The sequence below is a fragment of the Aphidius gifuensis genome, linkage group LG1, assembly GCF_014905175.1.
Source record: "Aphidius gifuensis isolate YNYX2018 linkage group LG1, ASM1490517v1, whole genome shotgun sequence".
Classification (NCBI taxonomy): Eukaryota; Metazoa; Arthropoda; class Insecta; order Hymenoptera; family Braconidae; genus Aphidius; species Aphidius gifuensis.
Genome location: NC_057788.1, coordinates 23,901,204 through 23,918,241, shown reverse-complemented (window position 1 = coordinate 23,918,241; position 17,038 = coordinate 23,901,204). Strand labels below are relative to the sequence as shown.

Sequence of the window (17,038 nt, the reverse complement as noted above, 5' to 3'; positions counted from 1 at the left end):
TTGAGATTATATTTATATTTTTACATTTATAAATACACAAAAAAATACTCAACAAGGAAATGAATATTGAAAAAATAAAAAGAAAAAAACTTAACAAATTGAATTGTCAATGATTTAATTTTTTTTTTATTACCTAATTAATATATTTATTCAGCATGATGTTCTAATTTACTTCTTGCACTTTTACCACGTAATATAGCTTCTTTAAATAGTTTACAATAAAGTTGAATTGAAGCTGGACTATCATCATTACCAGGTACTGGATAAGTTATTAAATTTGGATTTGAATTTGTATCAACAATTCCAACAGATGGAATACACATTTTAGCAGCATCACGTACAGCAAAACTTTCTTTTAAAACATCATTTGATGTATTTAAAAAAATACATAATTCTGGTAATCTTGTAACAGCTCTAAATTTACGTGTTGAATTTGTAAATGTACCATCTTTCCAAAATCTTGTATGTGCATATTCACCACATTCAACTGCTGTTTTTTCAACTAAATGAGTTACTTGTGGATGATGACAAAGAAATAATATTATTCCACCTCTAAATGCAATATGAGCTGTAAAATTAAGTGCATCACGTAGATATTCAGCTGTTTTATCCAAATCAAATATTAAATGACCAAGACGTGAACCAAAAATAAATGGTTTCATACGATCATCAAGTGAACCAATTTTATGACCAAAATGTACACGAGCATCAAATAAATCTTTAACTGTAAAAAACTCGTGAACACCAAAAAAATCTGGATGTTTCAATGGATCAATCATTGGCTGTTGTAATTCTGAAATGTATATATTTTTTTTTTTATTTAAAAAATAAATAATTTGTGTACTTGTTTGTTTATTAATTTTTTTTGTTATTATGTTGGAAGACGAAATAAAGAAATATTGATTTTTAAAATTGGAACAATTGACAAATGATTGTCAATAGTTTATTATTGGATAAGAATTTTTTTTTTTCTAATAATTAATCAAAGTGAATTAAATTTACCTTCATGTTTTTTGATGCTTGGTTCAGCCTGAGCTGACAGCCTCATTATTTGAAGATGATGAGTAAGCCCTGGTGCTCGTTTGACATGGCCCAATACTGTTAAAATAATTAACAATTAATATTAATTAATTTTCAATTATTAAATATAAAAATAATATAATAATTTTATTACGTTTTGTTGATATTTTACACACTGAACCGGCCATTTTTCTAAATAAAATTTTAAGGTTATAAGACTATTGACTAAAAAAAAAAACCTTAAGGGTATATCAGCAGAAAATTGTTGCGACAGTTTTTATTTTTTATTTTCTTTAATCGCATTTTCATGTAATGATATACAATTTTGGCGTTTTAACATGTTTTAGCACGTTTTGGCATTTTACAAATAATAAACAACAATAAACAAAACTGTTTTAATAATAAAAATATAAAAACATTGATTTTAAAATAAAGTTCAGTTTATCAAAGATTTACTGAGACTTACTGTTTATAGTTTATTGTGTAAATAACATTTGTATCAATATTATAATTTTAAAGTGAAAAAAAAACAAAAATGCCTCTTAAATTTGTATACAGTCGACAAGGCAACATTGAATTGTTTAACAACAATTATATTTATTCATTAATTAAATCAACGTTAGGAAAAAGTTATATTTCTTGGAAATGTATTAAATGCAATATTACTGTTCAAACAACATCAACTGAACCTTCAGGTAGCTACCTATATTTATTTTTTTGTTTATATTTGTCCTTTTATTTCAACAAAAATAATAACTATTAATTTTTTTTCATAGGTAATATTATTGGTGATGAAAATCCAAAACATCCAACTCATAAACCTTGCTTAAAAGACATAAAAAAACACCACGGATTTGCAGCAATATTTCGCATGAAAAATAAAAATAAAAATAAATTACTTGGTAATACAACTAAAATGGTATATGATGACCAACAAAATAACGATACAATGTCTGATATTTCTGTAAGTTGATTATTCATTATCAATGAATAAATTTTTTTTGATGAATAATAATGATGATGAAAAATAAATTAATATTCTCATTCATTCATTTAATATTTTTTTTTCAGGATGCAAGTATATCATCAAATTCACAAATAAAAACATTCTCTTGTGAGACAATAGTTGGTAAATTATTGGAATTAAATTTTGAATGGAAAATTGGTAATTTTTTTGATTATTGGAAAACATGTCAGTCAGGTGAAGTTTTGGAGTCATCAAGATTTTCTCTACTAAATGATAAAAGTGACAAATGGTATTTTAAATTATTTCCAAGAGGAAATAATGATAATCCTGGACATGTACTATTGTATATTAATTTGACAAATGAATCAATAATGAATTTACCTAGTGATTTTTTATCTGGTACAATATACATGACAATAACAGTTGGTGAATATGAAAAGAAACCAATAAAAAAAATGTACATTCATCAATGCTCAGAAAATAATTATCAATGTATTTTTAATTTATCATTAATTGGATTTGAAAATATATTAAAACAATCATGCCCAAGTGAAACATTGTATATATTTGTTGAAATAAAAGCAAGAGCATGTGTACATCAAGTATATGAAGAAAAATTTGAAAGTTTCAAATGGGGCACAGATAATACTAAAAATTATTATGATATTGTTTTTAATATTGCTGGTCAAGAATTTCATGCAAATAAATATAAATTGGAAGAATCAAGTACAGTTTTTTGTAATATATTTGAACAACAATTGACTGATGATAATGTTGATAATATTGTTACAATAACAGATGTACAACCAAAAGTATTTGGACAATTATTAGAATTTATTCAAACTAATGATATTTCAATTGTACAAACAATGCCTGAAGATTTATTATTTGCTGCTAATAAATTTAAACTTGATGGTTTAAAAAAAATATGTGAAGATGCTATTATTCGTAAAATTTCATCTGCTGATGCACCAAAAATGTTTGTTATGGCGCATAAAATTGATGATTTAGTAATTAAAAAAGAACCAATTGATTTGTTTCAAGTTTAAACTATTTATCCAAGATGAAATTGTTTTGATTTTTCCAAAAATACAATAGTATTTTTTTGTTTTAAATACATTGTATAATCAATTAGTTAATTCAATAATTATATTTTTCAACAAGTATTTTGATATCAAATTTATAATACAAAAAAAATACTCAACAATTGTATACAGTACGTTATTCTTAGTATATAATAATAGTTTAACGATGTAAATAAATTGATCAATTAAATTGAAAAATATATAAATATAATGTAATTATAAAAATATTTAAGCCTATGAGAGTTTATAATTTCTTTAAAAATTTCACATATCAAATTGATTATTGTCGACTTTGTTTTCTTTCACAAAAGTTACAAGAAAAAATAAATAAATAAAAATACATGAATTTTGAACAACTGATTTTATCAAGAAAATAAAATTCATATTTTTATGTTATTTATTTATTTTCTTTATTAAAATAAATACTATTTGCTGGTTTATTATCTATTTTATTTTCAACAACTTGACAGTAAAATTTTATTTTTGAGCACATTCAGCATCAAGCTGCCAACTAAAACTTATCAATTTATTATTTTATAAATTCAATCATTGTTATTTTTACATTATAATTAATTGATTAATAAAATAATTAATCATGGCAACAAACAAAAAAATTGAAAAATCAGAAAGTGTTGATACAATAATGTATGAAGAAAAAAGACAATTAAGTGAGGATTTATGTGAATTATCTACGAGTGAACTTAAACATGTTGAAAAAATTATAAAAATAAATGAACCAGAATATGATACAAAATTATTTGAAATTTCTGATTTGAAATTATCAACACTACGAGAAGTTCAAAATCATATTCGTGTATTACGTATAATAAAAGAATCAGTGACAAGTAATTCAAATAATCAAACAAAAAAAACAATTGATGAAAAAATTGTTGATGTAGCAGATAGATTATATCAAATTCGTAAGACAATGTTTCGAGTTTCTGAAAAAACACTCTCAAAAAGTAAGTAATAATTATTATTAAAACAAAAAAATTTTAAAAATTAAATATCATTTTTTTTATATTCAAATATTTATGTATTTTATTTTGTTCAATTTTTTTTCAGAGAAGTATAAATATTCTGAAGATGATGATGATTCATCTTCATCAAGCGATACATCAAGTGATACATCATCAAGTTATGCATCATCAAGTAATACTTCATCTTCAGATGATGGAGCAGTCCGTTTTGATTGAAAAAAAAAATTATCAAAAACAATCAGTATATTATTTTGATAAAAATTCAAATACTTTCTGGTTGAAATTTTTAGAATAATTATTTATCTTATATTTTTTTAACAACAAAAAATTAATTTACATTTTAATCAATTGATTACAAAATAAAAATAAATAAATGATATTATGAACCACTTTAAATCACAACTAAATTCAAGAAATATTTTTAAAAATTAAAAATTTTAAATTCAACAAATAGGTATTTTTATGTAAAACAATATTGTATTTTAGATTTTCATCAAATAATAAAAACACAAACATCATTAATAATATATAAAATAAAAATAATAATAAACAAAATAAACATTATTAATAATAATAAATAAAAAATTTTACAAAAACATATTATATTTTGTATTATTTTTGTAATTTTAATTGTGTAAATTTTTAATTTTATTTTAATCAATTATTTTGGAGAAATTTTTAATAATTATATTTGAATTTTTTTAATTCTATTGTTGCAACTTGCAATTTTAATAATTCCCCATAACTAGGGCTAAAATTATTTTAATTAATCAGTTGGTTGCACTGCGCCCCCCGTTCAACCGTCTTGAAAAAAAAAAAAAAAAAAACCGTTTCAAAACAAACTGATAACAGAGAGTTCACTGAAAAGCGTGTCTTCCATCTCTCATTACAATAATTTTTATTAACCAAATTGTTTAATTAATTTAATAATTCATTAATCAGTAAATAATAATATATTAATAATATTTTTAAACTTGTTAAATATATTTGATAAAACTAATTCGCCTTTGTCTTTCCTTTGTTCATAGCTGATGAAGGAAGGCATCCAGGGGAACACAACAGTGACTCAGAGAGCCAGCAACACACACGTCCACGTCCATCAAGTCACAGTTTATTTTATTTAGACGTGCTTAATGTTTAACCAATTAACACGTCAATTTGACAAGCAATAAATTCTATTGTCTCTTAATCTCAGTGACTTGATATATTTTTAATAATTAATCTTATTTGGCTTGTTTAAAATCATTCATCATCATGCCATTAAAAAGTAAGTTGACAACTTAAATTTCAACGTTGTATTTTATTTATTTATTTAATTTCAATTAAACGGTAATTAAAAAAATATATTTTTTTGTTTTTAGCTGGTGATCCAATTATTCCAGCAACAGCTGTCGAGATGAAAGTTGTAAAATATCTCAACCCATATCAAATGATTGGATATGATGTGAAAGAACACAAAAAAATATTAGTACAACTCAGTAAAATTTTGCCAAAAATGGTTTTAACTAATCGCAAGCATCAAACACACTTGGATACTCTTGTTGAAAATGGAACTGTAAGTTTATTTTTCATATAATTATAAATGCAAAATTTCATTCTTCTTTGTTGTTTATATTTATTTGAAAAAATGTTTATCATGAAATAAAAATTTAAATATTGTTTATGTTTATTTATTTTTTCAGAAAGTTATTTTAAGAGGTCGTATTGAAGACTGGAATGATATACCTTGTTGGTGGTGTCGTGGAGAAATAATTGGATCATGTAAAGATGATGAAAATAAATTAAACTATGATGTTTATTTAATTGACTTTGGAAAAATAGTTAAAATAGATAGATCAGAATTTACCACAGTTCCAAGTGAATCATTTAATGATTATCCATCTATGGCAATTAATTTTGGTCTTTATAATATTTTACCAGCTTATGAACGTAAAAAAAAAATTGACAAAAATTCAACAGAACTTGTTATTGTAAAAAAATGGCAAGAAGAAGCCATTAATTTAACTCTGCAATTATTATCAGCATCAAAAATAACATATTTTAATCAAATAGCAGTCGATGAAAACAAGAAAAAATATGGTGAAATTTATCTGTCAATTGATGATCGTATATGTGCACTGAGAAAAATACTTGTATACTCATGTTTGGCAACATATGTAAGCCCCGAAATACGTACAATACTGACAAATATTAATAATGGTAAAAATATTAAAAATGAAATAATTATCACAAATAATGTACCATACTTGGAGCCATTTGATACAAAAAATATATCTGATAAATCATCCAATACAAAATCATCATCATCATCATCAAGTGAAACAACAAAATTTGCTAAAAATAGTAATGATTATTTGATTGTCAGTAAAGTACAAGTTGATGGATTGCCATGTTTAGCTGAAGCAAAATTTCCATATGATATACATAAAAATTTATCATCAATGAAAATAACAAGTTTACGTAATATACAATCACTTGTTTGGCCAGCAATAACAAAGGGTCTTGATGTATTGGCAATTGGTCCAACTGGTTGTGGTAAAACATTATCATATGTACCACCAATTTCAAGTATTATTGCTAAAACAAGAAATGAAAGATATGATACATATCCAATGGCACTTGTTATTTGTGCAAATACAAATGACGTTATTGACATCAGTAATTTATTTCAAGGATTACTTGAAAATTATGATAAAATAAATATTATATCTGCATACAATGGTCGTCCAGATAGAACAATATCAAGTCTCATTATAAATGGTTGTCATATTATTGTATCAACAGCACCATATTTATTGAGATATTTATCAAAAGATGAAAGTCATTGTAAAATATTAAATTTAAAATATTTACGACATATTATTGTTGATCGTGTTGATGTTATATTGGAAAAACACAAGAAACCATTAACTGAATTATTTAAAAAATATACACCAATTGGAAGAGATAAATTTCGTAATATGGAAAATACAACAATACAATTTATTGCTGTTGCTGAAAAATGGTCAACAAATGTTGGACAATTTGCTGGTTTATTTACAAATCCATATACATGTATAACATCATTTCCTGATGCTGTTATATGTTGTGGTATTAAACCAGTATTACGTTTAATTCATAAAATTGATAAATCAGATAAAATTATTCAATTACTTGGTGATAATTGGAAAACATTAAAAACCGTTATTGTTTGTACTAATAAAGAAGAAGTTAATGAACTAAAAAAATCATTATCAAGTACTCATGATTTAATAATACTAGATGAAGATATATTAAATATTGAAAAAAATAAACAATTATGGAATATCAGTAAATGTGGAACATATTCAATATTAATATGTACTGATTCATTATTATCAGAAATTGGTATAAGAGATGCTGATTGGTTAATACATTATTCTGTATCAACAAAAACAAAATCAATTTTTTACAATAGATTTGTAACACTTATGGATAAATTAAAAAATGAAAAACAAAAATTAGTTACAATATTTATTGATGAAACAAATGATGAACAATTAAGAGGTGTTATTGATTTAATAAAAAGATCTGGTGGTAAATTATTAGGTAAAGAATTACAAAGTATTGAAAAAATATGTGCAAATTGGGATAGAAAAAAAAAAGAATATTCTTTATGTGATAATGTTAAATCACTTGGTACATGTACACAAATTGGTAAATGTCCATATCGTCATTTTGTATTAACAAATATTGATTCACCAATAACACCAATTGTCATTGGTTATAAAATTAAAATGATTATAACTTGGGTTCACAGTGCAACACATTTTTCAGCAAGAATATTTGAATATAAAAATATGGCTGATAAAATTTATAAACTTGATGAATCACAACATTTAATGATACCAATTAAAATTCAAAGTTATTTATCACGTCAAGAAAATCGTGAAATACCAAGAATAATTGAAGTTGGTGGTATTTATGGATATGATGAAGGTTTTAAAAATTATAAAAGAGTACAAGTTATTCATATTATAAGTAGAGATAAATTTAATGCACCACTTTATGTTGCAATTAGAATTATTGATACAGGAATGATTGTACATAAAATAAGAGTATCACAATTACTCAAATTAAGTGATGATTTAATAAATGAACCACAAAATATTATGGAAATATTTATAGCAAATATCCTACCTTATGATGATGAAGAAGAATGGAGTAATGCTGCTGGTTTATCAACAAAAGAATGGCTTAAAAAACATGTTGTTGGTGATGCATTTTTACAAGGAAAAGTATTACTTCATTTGGGAAATACATTTTGGGTTGATTCACTTGATATAACTGATAATTTTCCTGGTCGATCAGAAGATGTTACTATTGCTTCATTGCAAAAACATTTAATTAAATGTCGTTATGGCATTTACAGTGAACGTCATATGAATGAATTGATGAAAATTTGTCCATCTGAAGAAATTGATAATACACCAACATCAATATCATCTTCAAGTTAAATTATTATAAATTATTATTCATTTTTTTTTTTTTTTATATATATATCTTTTAAATTCATAACAAATATATGTATTATTCATTTTTCATTATTTTTTATTGTTTATATAATAAACAATTTTTTTTAACTCATTATTTCTATTAAAATATATATAGCAACGACATTAATAAAACATATGTTTTTCTAAAATAAAAAAATAAAATTATTTGTTTGTTTGTATAATTTATAGATTAATTAAATATAAAGATGTTTGTTTTTTTGGACAGATACTGTGATAGGTTGTTGAACTGCAGCATGACCAGTGTCGTTTTTGAGGATGGCCTTGGTGTCCATGACCGCAGCCTTTGTATCCTCCTTAAAATTATAACAAAAATAATATTTAAATACACCAACTTATTGTATTTAAATATTATTAATTTTTAAACTACCTGGCATTGTTCCTCCACATGCACAAGTTGCCTCTTTACGTCCACCACTCGAACAAAAAGTACAACAGTGAAAAACACCACTGTGTTGATGATTTTCTATTTGAAAAAAAAAAAAAAAAAAAAAAAAGAAAATGTTAAATTAAAAAATTAAGTATGTATGTTTATTTAATTTACCTTTTATTTTTGATTTTGATTGAATATTAATTCCAAGTGTTTTAAATCGTTTCAGAATAACACCACCAAGACTTAATATTTCAGCATCAGATCCTTCAGATAAAAGCTGTTCAGTCAATGATATTGCATCAAGTAAAAATCTTGCATTTTTTAATCTTAAATATTCATTAACTCTTTCTTTAGCTTCTCTCTGATGCAACGAGTCTTCCTGCTGTTGCCAACTTGTTGATGAAACATCAGACCATTTTGGATAATTTTTAGGAAGTGTTGATGATGTTAAATTTTCATACGTATGTATTGATGATCTACTTGGCTGACAAGAAAATGATCTGGCATTGTATCTAAGTAGTAATGTATCTAATAGACATCTAGCTTTTTTAATAACATTTGATAGAATATCAGCAGCACGTTTAGCAGCTTCCATGTGTCCTTCACTTGCATGTCCACGATGTATACCTCTCCACAGGCACTCACTACATATGACCTTTAATTTACAAATTAAAATTGATGAAAATTTATTTAAAAATATTAAATAATAAATTTAATTTACCTGTTGACAAGCTATGCAAAAAAATCTAAGTGCATGTTCAGGATGTTCAAGACACACAGTAGTTCTTCTAAATCTTTTTGCTTTCCACAATGGCCATACTTCATGATTACCATTATTTGCATTTGTTTTTCTAATTTTACAATGATTATTACCACAAGTTGCACAATAATTTCGTAGACATGTTGAGCAATGTAGTGTAGCCTGAGCTGTACAAGAATCACAATAACAAGATACTCTTCTTGTCAATACTGCATTCATAATCAACCTGTGTTGAAGTGGATAATGTGGTGGTGGAGGTGGTGCCCGACATCCTGGACCAGGTAATGGATACTCACATATTGGACAATCCTTTTGATGATTGCCTGTAATTTTTCTTAACGCATCATTGTTTTTAATTTTTTTTTAATTTACATTTATAATTATTATTACTTTGTTGATGACAATTAATTTTTGTACCTTCTTGTTGTAGATTGGTGATGCAGGAAGTACAAATTGGATGAAGACAATCAAGTAATCTTGGTTCATGCATTTCACATCGACAAACTGGACACTGTGACCAGAGTAAATCATCTCTGTTTTTAATTGATCCATCATCATCCTCACAACTCATTGATTTTTTTATTCTTACACTTGTTACTTGTTTTTATTAACTAAAAAATTATTAATTATTATAATTTATTAATGAAAGAATATTATTATAAATACAGCTGTATTGGAGACTGTGTATAACCAACTGCCAGACTATTTTCTACAAATAGGTAATCATCGCAAATAATTGTGACGCGTGTGTTGATGGACTCTCTGGGGGGTTTTTAAGTATACAAGAATAGCTCAACACTGAATCTTGTAATATATATATATTTATCCACCAAAAAAACACTCTCACTATTTTATTTTTTAAAAAAAGAAATTTAATTAATCATGTATATATTTTGATTTCATCATAACCAAAACCAACAATAATATTATCATTTATCAAAAGAGAAAAAAAACAATACTGATATTGACCATTTTATTGTAATTTGTTGTTAATTATTAAATAAATAAATACTTAAAAAACATTATTATTATAATATATATTTTAAGTTTGTTTTTTATTTATTGCATTGTTTATAATTAATTATTTCATCATATAAAAATAATCGACAGATTCTTGCATTCATTGTAAGCAATTGTAAGTTTCGCGATTTTTTTCATCGGATGTTATTAGGAACACAGAATGTGCAAGGAGTAATTCGTGCGCATCCGTAAGGAAGCGATTACTCCTCGCTTATTCTATGCTCCTGTTACGATCGTTTGAAATTTTAGCTGAAAAATTACTTTGAGCATTGACCGATTGACTTATTGGCAGCACTATCGCTACTTTGACATGCGGCCATTGCTTGTTTCTTATTGGTCAATTATTATTGAGCATGCGTAGTTTACATATTTACCAAAGTATTTGATGGCGCTGAAATTGGCGTCTAAGCTAGCGTCTCGAATCTCCTGATCCAGGGATGATTCGGGTTCCAAGGCCTCAACTTAAATAAATAATTAAAAATGATATAAAATTTAATAAAATTAATTAGAAATTATTAATTAAGTATTAAAATACCCCAAAGAAGTCACAAATATAAAAAAACAACTCTCTGGAATAAGTTACATCGTATTTAAAGAGAACAAATTCAGGGGTTTTTAGCTAAATAATTTTTTTAACTATGATAGAGTTGAGGTTGAGTCGTTATTTTTTTTTTATTAAATTGTCTAGGATCTAAGCTAGTTCAGGAAAAAAAATGGAAATTTTTGAAATGGTCAAAAGGGGGTAGGGGGTGGATTTTAATTGTTTTTATTTTTTTTAACTATGATAGAGTTGAGGTTGGGTCGTAATTTTTTTTTAATAAATTGTCTAGGATCTAAGATAGTTTAGAAAAAAAAATGGGAATTTTTGAAACGGTCAAAAGGGGGTAGGGGGTGGATTTAAACTATTTTTATTTTTTTTGTCTATGATGGGGTTGAGGTTGGGTCGTTATTTTTTTTCTATTAAATTGTCTAGGATCTAAGCTAGTCTAGGAAAAAAAATGGGAATTTTTGAAATGGTCAAAAGGGGGTAGGGGGTGAATTTTAATTGTTTTTAATTTTTTTAACTATGATAGAGTTGAGGTTGGGTCGTTATTTTTTTTTTATTAAATTTTATAGAATCTAAGCTAGTTTAGGAAAAAAAATGGAAATTTTTGAAATGGTCAAAAGGGGGTAGAGAGTGGATTTTAATTGTTTTTTGATTGCGATAATTACGAATTTGAATTTCTTTTGTCTCTGTCTTTTGCCGCAGAGGGCGTCAGTTTCTGATATTAAAAAAAATAGAAACAATTAAAATCCACCCCCTACCCCCTTTTGACCATTTCAAAAATTCCCATTTTTTTTCCTAAACTAGCTTAGATTCTATAAAATTTAATAAAAAAAAAATAACAACCCAACCTCAACTCTATCATAGTTAAAAAAATTAAAAACAATTAAAATCCACCCCCTACCCCCTTTTGACTATTTCAAAAATTCCCATTTTTTTTCCTAGACTAGCTTAGATCCTAGACAATTTAATAAAAAAAAAATTACGACCCAACCTCAACTCTATCATAGTTAAAAAAAATAAAAATAATTAGAATCCACCCCCTACCCCTTTTTGACCATTTCAAAAATTCCCATTTTTTTTCCTAAACTACCTTAGATCCTAGACAATTTAATAAAAAAAAAATAATGACCCAACCTCAACTCTATCATAGTTAAAAAAATTAAAAATAGTTAAAATCCACCCCCTACCCCCTTTTGACCATTTCAAAAATTCCCATTTTTTTTCCTAAACTACCTTAGATCCTAGAAAAATGATTTAAAAAAAAATGACGAGGATAGCTCTATTTTTATTGATAATTTATTATAAAAGTTAAGGGCTGGGCCCAAGAAAACCCCTATGTTCCCTGTACTTTAAATTTCTGGACGCTAGCTTAGACGCCAATTTCAGCGCCATAAGTATTTGGCCGTTAAAATAAAAAAATAGCTCAAAACTACTAGGATTACAGAATATGCAAGGAGTTATTTGCCCCGAACTCAGAATTACTCCTCACACATTCTGTGCTCCTAATAAAATCCCTACTATTTTCGCTAAGAATTTCAAAATAAGAAGCCAAAAAATAATAAAATATCAATGAATTAATTTTAAATAGTTAAAATTTATAACAATTAAAATAAATTAACGCTTGTTAACAATAAATAATATTTTTATTTTTTATTTTTATTGATAAATTATTTATTAAATTAAACAATTAATATTTTTATTGTTCAGTTAAAAATATTATACATTTAATTTAAAAAAAAATGCTCCATTATTATTATTAAAATGCTGGATGTGTAAGGTTAAGTTTGACAAAATAAAATACATAACATTTGTTTATAATTAGGCAATATAAATTGTTTATAAACAGTTTGCCAACAATATAATTATTTATGACGACAGTCGTGGATATTCCATCGACAATAATCTAATTGACCTCTTGTCCTGTTTGTTGATAACACAAATATAAGTTTATCAACATAAAAGTATCCAACAATTTAAGATAGTAGCAATTATTTATCAACAACTTGTTCACTTAGTTTGTCATAATAATTGTTGTCAAGATGTTGAGAAATATTGCTCGTCTTGGTGTTAATAATTATTGTGCTGCTGTCAATGGAACAAAAATTTTTTCAGCATCATACTCAGAAAAGGTAATTAATTAAAAATTACATATAAAATTGATATATTAATGATATGTTATTGTGTTGATATTTTTAGTCATCTGGAAATAAAGATGATGATGAAAATTATTGGAAACAATTGCCAGAACCTGAAAATCCAGTTTCAAGAACAGTTGAACTGTTTAGACGACAAACAAGAGATCTTAAACAAAAATTTATGTTTTGGAAAGAGCCAGGAACATTTCAAGATGAATGGGTTATTGATTCAACAACATATCCTTATCATGCTGATATTGTTATAATTGGTGGTGCTGCAATAGGTAGTTCAATTGCATACTGGATTAAAAAAATTGCTGGTGAAGGTTTAAGTGTTCTTGTCATTGAAAAAGATCCATCAGTAAGTATCTATAAAAAATATAAAATTAATTCTTTATAAATAATATATAAATTATTTTTTCATTATTTAAGTATAATAAAGCATCAACTGTTTTGTCTGTTGGTGGCTTGAGACAACAATTTTCAATGGAAGAAAATATTGAAATGTCATTATTTTCTGCTGATTTTATAAGAAATGCACAAGAACATTTGGGTATTGAAGGTGAACAACCAATTGATGTACAATTTCGTCCATATGGTTATTTATATCTTGCTAGTGAAGCAGGAGCTCAACAATTAACTGAAAATTCAAAATTACAAAATAAATTAGGAGCTAGAAATATATTATTAACAGCAAAACAAATAAATGAAAGATTTCCATGGATAAATACAAATGGCATTGAACTTGGTTGTCTTGGTATGGAAAAAGAAGGATGGTTTGATCCATGGGCATTATTAAATGGTTTTAAAAGAAAAGCTATTCAATTAGGTGCACAATATCATACTGGTGAAGTTAAATCATTTACATTTCATAATACTAGTAATATTATTTATGAAGGAAAAGGTCCAGAAACATGGACTGGAACAAATCACATAATTGTAATTATAAATTAATAATTATAAAAGAAAAAAAAATACAAAATTTAATTTTAATTATTAAATCAACAGGTTAAATCACCTTCTGGTGAAAAACAAGTAATTGAATTTGCAATTTGTGTTATTGCTGCTGGTGCAGAAAGTGGTAATATAGCTAGACTTGCTAAAATTGGAAATGGTCCAGGAGTATTGAGTGTACCATTGCCAGTTGTACCAAGGTAATATAATAAAAAAATTAAATTTAAGGATAAAAAAATAATACCTAATTTTTTTCATTTTAGAAAAAGATTTGTATACTGTTATGATGCACCAGATGGACCAGCTCTTAATACACCAATGGTTATTGATCCAACAGGAGCATACTTTAGGTAATTTGAATGAAAAAAACTTGATGTAAAAATATCATATCATTTTTAAATATAATATTCATTTTTTTCTTCAATTTATAGAAGAGAAGGTCTTGCTGGTACTTTTTTAGCTGGTAAATCACCAGATAATTTTGATGAAGAACCATCAATTGATAATCTTGATGTTGATGATGATTATTTTAATAATAAAATTTGGCCAATAATTGCAAATCGTGTACCATCATTTGAAAATATAAAACTAAAATCATCATGGGCTGGATATTATGATTATAATTATTTTGATGAAAATGGAATTATTGGACAACATCCATTACAAGATAATGTTATGTTTGCAACTGGTTTTAGTGGACATGGTATACAACAAGCACCAGCTGTTGGACGTGCTGTTATGGAACGTATTCTTCATTGTGATTATCGTACAATTGATCTGACAAGACTTGGCTTTGACAGGTTCATTACTCTTGAAAAAATGAAAGAAAAAAATATCATTTAATTAATCATTAAGTAGCAAATAAAAAAATTAAAAACAATTTTGTATATAAATAATTAATAAAAATTCTTTTTCAAGCAAATAATTTTTTTATCTATAATAAATTTTTATTATCTTATCTCAAGTATTACAACAATACTTTAATCAATTTTTTGTATTTAGCTAAATGAAGAAGGATCTTATTGACTGTTTGATAAATTAAAATAATTTGATGTTTTTTTTTCTTTCAAATTAATTTGTGAAATGAAAAATTATTTTGATGGTTGAGGAACAGCTCCAAATAGACTTCCTCCTTGTTTGGCAGCTGTTCTTGAAGGTGCAAAACCCAAAAGTTTTTGTATATTCTAAAAATTAAAAAATAATAATTATGTATGATACTTGAGGGAATTAATTTTGAGTGATTAATTATTAAATAAATGAAATACCTGTCTAATACTCATTGTGCATAAAATATATAAAAATATAAATGAACATTCAGTATAATCATCACCAGGTAAATTTCTGTGTGATAATCCTTGGACCCATGTTATTGGTGTAAATGGTAGTCTTGCAACAATTTTACCATCAAATATACTGTTAAACATACTCAATAATGCTGTAAATGCAAAACCAATGGCAAACATTGATTTCATTTTAACAAGTGATAAATCACGATTGTTATTTTTTAATCTTTCTTCTTCACGTTCAATTTTCTTTTTTTGTTGTTTATCAAGTGAATCACCATGAGCTTCTTTTCTTTTTTCCACTGATAATAAAAGAATTTAATTTTTAATAAATTAAACAACAAATAAGATTATAGATATAAGTACTTACATTTTTTACTTTGTTTTTCAACTTCTGTTTTTAATTTTTGATATTTTTCTGTTCTGTAAACCATTAGCCATGTCAATCCTGTATAAATATAATAATAAATTAATTAATTTTTAATGTTTATATTATTTAATAAAAGTGTATTTGATTTATTTATTATTTAGAGTACATACCTTCACCAAATAATGCTGTGCAAATACTTATAAATACAATTAAAACAGTATCAGCCCACATGTTTATTATAAACAATTATATTAATAATATAATTGTTAACTTAAAAAATATTAAATGGGTCACGTCATCCACAACAATCTACACGACAATTAATTAAAATGAATTAAAACTTCCAACTGGTCGCCGCCATTTTGAATTTCAGAAAAATTCGACGCGCCATCTAGCTGAAAAATTACTGATTATTATTTTGTCGATAAGTAAAAATTTATCTTAGTTGATAAGTAGACTTCTACTTATCGACAACATCGATAATTTTTCAGCTAGATGGCGCTAGAAATTTTTCTGAAATCCAAAATGGCCGCGCCTTTGTTAGAGAGAAAACTTGTGTCGTTCAGTGTCGTGACTTTTTACACTTATTTTTGCAATAATAATTGTTAATTAATTATAAATTGTTGTTAAATCGATTGATTAAAATGTTCTGAACAAAATGTGATATAAATTATTACGAACTTTTGTGCATTTTGACCAAAATTAATGGACATGTCATCGGCGACCTAGCTGACAAAAACAAACATTATTTTGTTAAATAATGGACAAATGGTATGTAAATTTCATGTTTTTTTATTGTTATTAATTATTTAGAGCATAAACAAACATATTTACGCAATTTTTATCAATAATTAAGCTAAAAAAAACAACAAAAAAATGAAAAAAAAATTTGAGGTTAGGTTGTCATTAGTAAACAAAGTTAGATTTATTTTTGCAATAATAATAGTTGAAAAGTTATAAATTGTTATTAAATCGATCAATTAAATTTTTCTGAACCCATTGTGATATAAAT

The 17,038-nt window shown here is 25.5% G+C and overlaps 7 protein-coding genes across 8 annotated transcripts in view; 4 read left to right on the top strand and 3 right to left on the bottom strand.

Moving 5' to 3' along the window:
• LOC122854884 (putative ATP-dependent RNA helicase TDRD12) overlaps window positions 1-8,928 on the top strand; it is a 43,622-nt gene extending 34,694 nt beyond the window's left edge. The window contains exons 1-5 of one of the 2 annotated variants that reach the window (XM_044155921.1): window positions 4,899-4,993; window positions 5,081-5,319; window positions 5,414-5,607; window positions 5,735-8,522; window positions 8,793-8,928. In XM_044155921.1, coding sequence (XP_044011856.1) covers window positions 5,307-5,319; window positions 5,414-5,607; window positions 5,735-8,522; window positions 8,793-8,812 — 3,015 coding nt within the window. In that variant the 5' untranslated portion in view covers window positions 4,899-4,993; window positions 5,081-5,306 and the 3' untranslated portion in view covers window positions 8,813-8,928. Of the gene's footprint in view, window positions 1-4,898; window positions 4,994-5,080; window positions 5,320-5,413; window positions 5,608-5,734; window positions 8,523-8,792 lie in introns of those variants that run through there. The other variant, XM_044155912.1, reaches the window with a different exon arrangement.
• Window positions 4-1,217, bottom strand: LOC122854967 (28S ribosomal protein S2, mitochondrial). Its single transcript, XM_044156016.1, has 3 exons — window positions 1,175-1,217; window positions 1,003-1,098; window positions 4-793 (listed from the first exon to the last, which is right to left on the bottom strand). Exons 1-3 carry the CDS (start codon window positions 1,206-1,208, stop codon window positions 147-149), a joined length of 777 nt encoding a protein of 258 aa, XP_044011951.1. The 5' UTR covers window positions 1,209-1,217; the 3' UTR covers window positions 4-146.
• LOC122854928 (speckle-type POZ protein-like) lies at window positions 1,356-3,048 on the top strand. The gene is made up of 3 exons (XM_044155970.1): window positions 1,356-1,715; window positions 1,797-1,984; window positions 2,092-3,048. The coding sequence occupies exons 1-3, from the start codon at window positions 1,556-1,558 to the stop codon at window positions 3,034-3,036; spliced, it is 1,293 nt and encodes a 430-aa protein (XP_044011905.1). The 5' UTR covers window positions 1,356-1,555; the 3' UTR covers window positions 3,037-3,048.
• Window positions 3,548-4,320, top strand: LOC122854971. The gene is made up of 2 exons (XM_044156032.1): window positions 3,548-4,034; window positions 4,138-4,320. The coding sequence occupies exons 1-2, from the start codon at window positions 3,668-3,670 to the stop codon at window positions 4,266-4,268; spliced, it is 498 nt and encodes a 165-aa protein (XP_044011967.1). The 5' UTR covers window positions 3,548-3,667; the 3' UTR covers window positions 4,269-4,320.
• LOC122854939 (tripartite motif-containing protein 45) lies at window positions 8,700-10,604 on the bottom strand. The gene is made up of 5 exons (XM_044155978.1): window positions 10,135-10,604; window positions 9,679-10,040; window positions 9,129-9,612; window positions 8,955-9,050; window positions 8,700-8,880 (listed from the first exon to the last, which is right to left on the bottom strand). The coding sequence occupies exons 1-5, from the start codon at window positions 10,286-10,288 to the stop codon at window positions 8,750-8,752; spliced, it is 1,227 nt and encodes a 408-aa protein (XP_044011913.1). The 5' UTR covers window positions 10,289-10,604; the 3' UTR covers window positions 8,700-8,749.
• Window positions 10,605-12,771: 2,167 nt separating this feature from the next.
• On the top strand, window positions 12,772-15,294 carry LOC122854864 (FAD-dependent oxidoreductase domain-containing protein 1-like). The gene is made up of 6 exons (XM_044155888.1): window positions 12,772-13,413; window positions 13,481-13,780; window positions 13,852-14,358; window positions 14,428-14,573; window positions 14,637-14,723; window positions 14,805-15,294. Exons 1-6 carry the CDS (start codon window positions 13,324-13,326, stop codon window positions 15,214-15,216), a joined length of 1,542 nt encoding a protein of 513 aa, XP_044011823.1. The 5' UTR covers window positions 12,772-13,323; the 3' UTR covers window positions 15,217-15,294.
• A 77-nt stretch (window positions 15,295-15,371) lies between these two features.
• Window positions 15,372-16,364, bottom strand: LOC122854874 (calcium load-activated calcium channel). The gene is made up of 4 exons (XM_044155899.1): window positions 16,197-16,364; window positions 16,027-16,104; window positions 15,639-15,958; window positions 15,372-15,557 (listed from the first exon to the last, which is right to left on the bottom strand). Exons 1-4 carry the CDS (start codon window positions 16,255-16,257, stop codon window positions 15,465-15,467), a joined length of 552 nt encoding a protein of 183 aa, XP_044011834.1. The 5' UTR covers window positions 16,258-16,364; the 3' UTR covers window positions 15,372-15,464.
• Between the last annotated feature and the right edge of the window lie 674 nt (window positions 16,365-17,038).

Excerpts from the sequence above, each read along its gene's own strand:
- LOC122854864 (XM_044155888.1), top strand. The coding sequence starts at position 13,324 with ATGTTGAGAAATATTGCTCGTCTTGGTGTTAATAATTATTGTGCTGCT. Across the intron at positions 13,414-13,480 it reads CAGCATCATACTCAGAAAAG|TCATCTGGAAATAAAGATGA; the intron begins GTAATTAATTAA and ends TGATATTTTTAG. Across the intron at positions 14,574-14,636 it reads CCATTGCCAGTTGTACCAAG|AAAAAGATTTGTATACTGTT; the intron begins GTAATATAATAA and ends TTTTCATTTTAG.
- LOC122854967 (XM_044156016.1), bottom strand. The coding sequence starts at position 1,208 with ATGGCCGGTTCAGTGTGTAAAATATCAACAAAAC. Across the intron at positions 1,099-1,174 it reads GTGTAAAATATCAACAAAAC|TATTGGGCCATGTCAAACGA; the intron begins GTAATAAAATTA and ends TTATTTTAACAG. Across the intron at positions 794-1,002 it reads AAGCATCAAAAAACATGAAG|AATTACAACAGCCAATGATT; the intron begins GTAAATTTAATT and ends TATACATTTCAG.
- LOC122854971 (XM_044156032.1), top strand. The coding sequence starts at position 3,668 with ATGGCAACAAACAAAAAAATTGAAAAATCAGAAAGTGTTGATACAATA. Across the intron at positions 4,035-4,137 it reads TGAAAAAACACTCTCAAAAA|AGAAGTATAAATATTCTGAA; the intron begins GTAAGTAATAAT and ends ATTTTTTTTCAG.
- LOC122854939 (XM_044155978.1), bottom strand. The coding sequence starts at position 10,288 with ATGAGTTGTGAGGATGATGATGGATCAATTAAAAACAGAGATGATTTA. Across the intron at positions 10,041-10,134 it reads CACCAATCTACAACAAGAAG|GCAATCATCAAAAGGATTGT; the intron begins GTACAAAAATTA and ends GAAAAATTACAG. Across the intron at positions 8,881-8,954 it reads ATGTGGAGGAACAATGCCAG|GAGGATACAAAGGCTGCGGT; the intron begins GTAGTTTAAAAA and ends TATAATTTTAAG.
- LOC122854928 (XM_044155970.1), top strand. The coding sequence starts at position 1,556 with ATGCCTCTTAAATTTGTATACAGTCGACAAGGCAACATTGAATTGTTT. Across the intron at positions 1,716-1,796 it reads AACATCAACTGAACCTTCAG|GTAATATTATTGGTGATGAA; the intron begins GTAGCTACCTAT and ends TTTTTTTCATAG. Across the intron at positions 1,985-2,091 it reads ATACAATGTCTGATATTTCT|GATGCAAGTATATCATCAAA; the intron begins GTAAGTTGATTA and ends TTTTTTTTTCAG.
- LOC122854874 (XM_044155899.1), bottom strand. The coding sequence starts at position 16,257 with ATGTGGGCTGATACTGTTTTAATTGTATTTATAAGTATTTGCACAGCA. Across the intron at positions 15,959-16,026 it reads TGAAAAACAAAGTAAAAAAT|TGGAAAAAAGAAAAGAAGCT; the intron begins GTAAGTACTTAT and ends TTTTATTATCAG. Across the intron at positions 15,558-15,638 it reads GCACAATGAGTATTAGACAG|AATATACAAAAACTTTTGGG; the intron begins GTATTTCATTTA and ends TTTAATTTTTAG.